Source organism: Lactuca virosa, chromosome 1 (genome assembly GCF_052849685.1).
Source record: "Lactuca virosa cultivar CGN04683 chromosome 1, Lactuca_virosa_CGN04683_v6, whole genome shotgun sequence".
Classification (NCBI taxonomy): domain Eukaryota; kingdom Viridiplantae; phylum Streptophyta; class Magnoliopsida; order Asterales; family Asteraceae; genus Lactuca; species Lactuca virosa.
This window is the reverse complement of record NC_136426.1, coordinates 292,990,404-292,991,962: the sequence shown is the minus strand read 5'-3', so window position 1 is coordinate 292,991,962 and position 1,559 is coordinate 292,990,404. Positions and strand designations below refer to the sequence as shown.

The following is a 1,559-nucleotide window of genomic DNA, read 5'->3' as shown; positions in this document are numbered from 1 at the left end:
AATTACCACAACAAACCATCCGGTTACCAAAATGCATACAATTCAAGTTGGAAGCCAAATCCCTACATGAGCTACAACCCAAGACCATCGCCTCAAAATGCATTGGTTAGACCTTCCTACCCATGACAACAACCTCATTACCAACACCCACAACCACACTATCAACCCAAACCGCACCCTCCACATCATCACCAACAACCTCCTCAATCCCAACCAAGTAGCTCCGGAATGTCTCTTGAAGACATTGTCAAATGCTTAGCCACTAGTACCCAACAATTCCAAAAAAAGACAAGAACTAGTACCTCCAACCTTGAAGCACAAATGGGAGATATAGTTACATCTTTAAGCAAGTTGGACTCCCGTGGCAAACTCCTTTCTCAAAACGAAATGAACCCAAATGTTAATGTGGTGACTTTGAGAAGTGGTAAATAAACCGGCGAAAGTAGTTCAATGAAGAAGCCAATGGAAGAGGAGGAAGAAATAGAGATCACTCCCGTTCAGGATCCCGTTGTTAAGAGTGCTACACAATCGGGAGTTCAAAAGAAGATTACCCCTCTAGTGACTCCAATAGCCACTCAACCGCCATTCCCCTCCCGACTTGCAACTTCAAAGAAGAATATGGAGGAGATAGAGATTTTGGACACCTTCCGAAAGGTGTAAGTAAACATTCCTTTACTTGATGCCATCAAGCAAATCCCTATATATGCAAAGTGTTTGAAGGAGCTTTCTACCAACAAATGGAAGTTGAAGGGAAACGAAAAAATCTCAATGAATGACAACGCATCCGCGGTTTTACAAAGGAAACTTCCACCCAAATATCCCAGAATGTTTACGGTACCTTGCAAGATTGGGGATGTCACTTTTAATAGCGCTATGATTGATCTTGGTGCTTCTATCAAAGTCATGCCCTATTCGGTGTATGAATCATTGAATGTCGGACCTTTGACTGAAATCGGAGTCATAATCTCTCTTACGGATAAATCGAGTGTCTTTCCTAGAGGTGTTTTAGAAGTTGTTTTGGTGCAAGTGAACCAATTGGTCTTCCCGACGGATTTCTATGTGATTGATTTAGAAGAACAAGTGTCCTCGAAGTCGGTTATAATTTTACTTGGGATACCATTTTTGAAGACGACTAGAACGAAGATTCATGTGTATGCGGGAAGCTTAACGATGGAGTTTGAGGGGGAAACAATAAGTTTCAATATCTATGAAGCTATGAGATATCCTAGTGATGTTTCATCGTTATGTTTTGTGGATGTTGTCGAACCTTTAACCCAATAATTGTTTGATTTGTCTAATGGTGACATGTTGGAGATGATTTTGAGCAAAGGATTTGATTGCGGACAATTAGCCAAGAAGTTGAAACTCTACTCGTTAGACCCAGAAGTTGAAAGATTGGTAAACAATTTGGAGATCAAGAAAACCACTCAATTCAGTGTGAAGCAAATTGAGTTACCTCAAACCCATACAAGATTTACACCCTCCCTTGTTCAACCACCAGAACTAGAATTGAAAGTCCTACCCCAACACTTGAAGTATGCATACTTGGGAGACAACAA

At 40.9% G+C, this 1,559-nt stretch overlaps 1 protein-coding gene across 1 annotated transcript; it reads left to right on the top strand.

Annotated features, from left to right (window-relative positions):
* Window positions 1-450: 450 nt before the first annotated feature.
* On the top strand, window positions 451-1,281 carry LOC145130486 (uncharacterized). The gene is made up of 2 exons (XM_079065278.1): window positions 451-654; window positions 721-1,281. Exons 1-2 carry the CDS (start codon window positions 451-453, stop codon window positions 1,279-1,281), a joined length of 765 nt encoding a protein of 254 aa, XP_078921404.1.
* Window positions 1,282-1,559: the final 278 nt, after the last annotated feature.

What these genes read in the sequence shown, in the direction of transcription:
- LOC145130486 (XM_079065278.1), top strand. Translation starts at nt 451, where the DNA reads ATGAAGAAGCCAATGGAAGAGGAGGAAGAAATAGAGATCACTCCCGTT. An exon ending in TTTTGGACACCTTCCGAAAG is followed by an intron (nt 655 to 720) that starts GTGTAAGTAAAC and finishes AAGTGTTTGAAG; the next exon opens with GAGCTTTCTACCAACAAATG.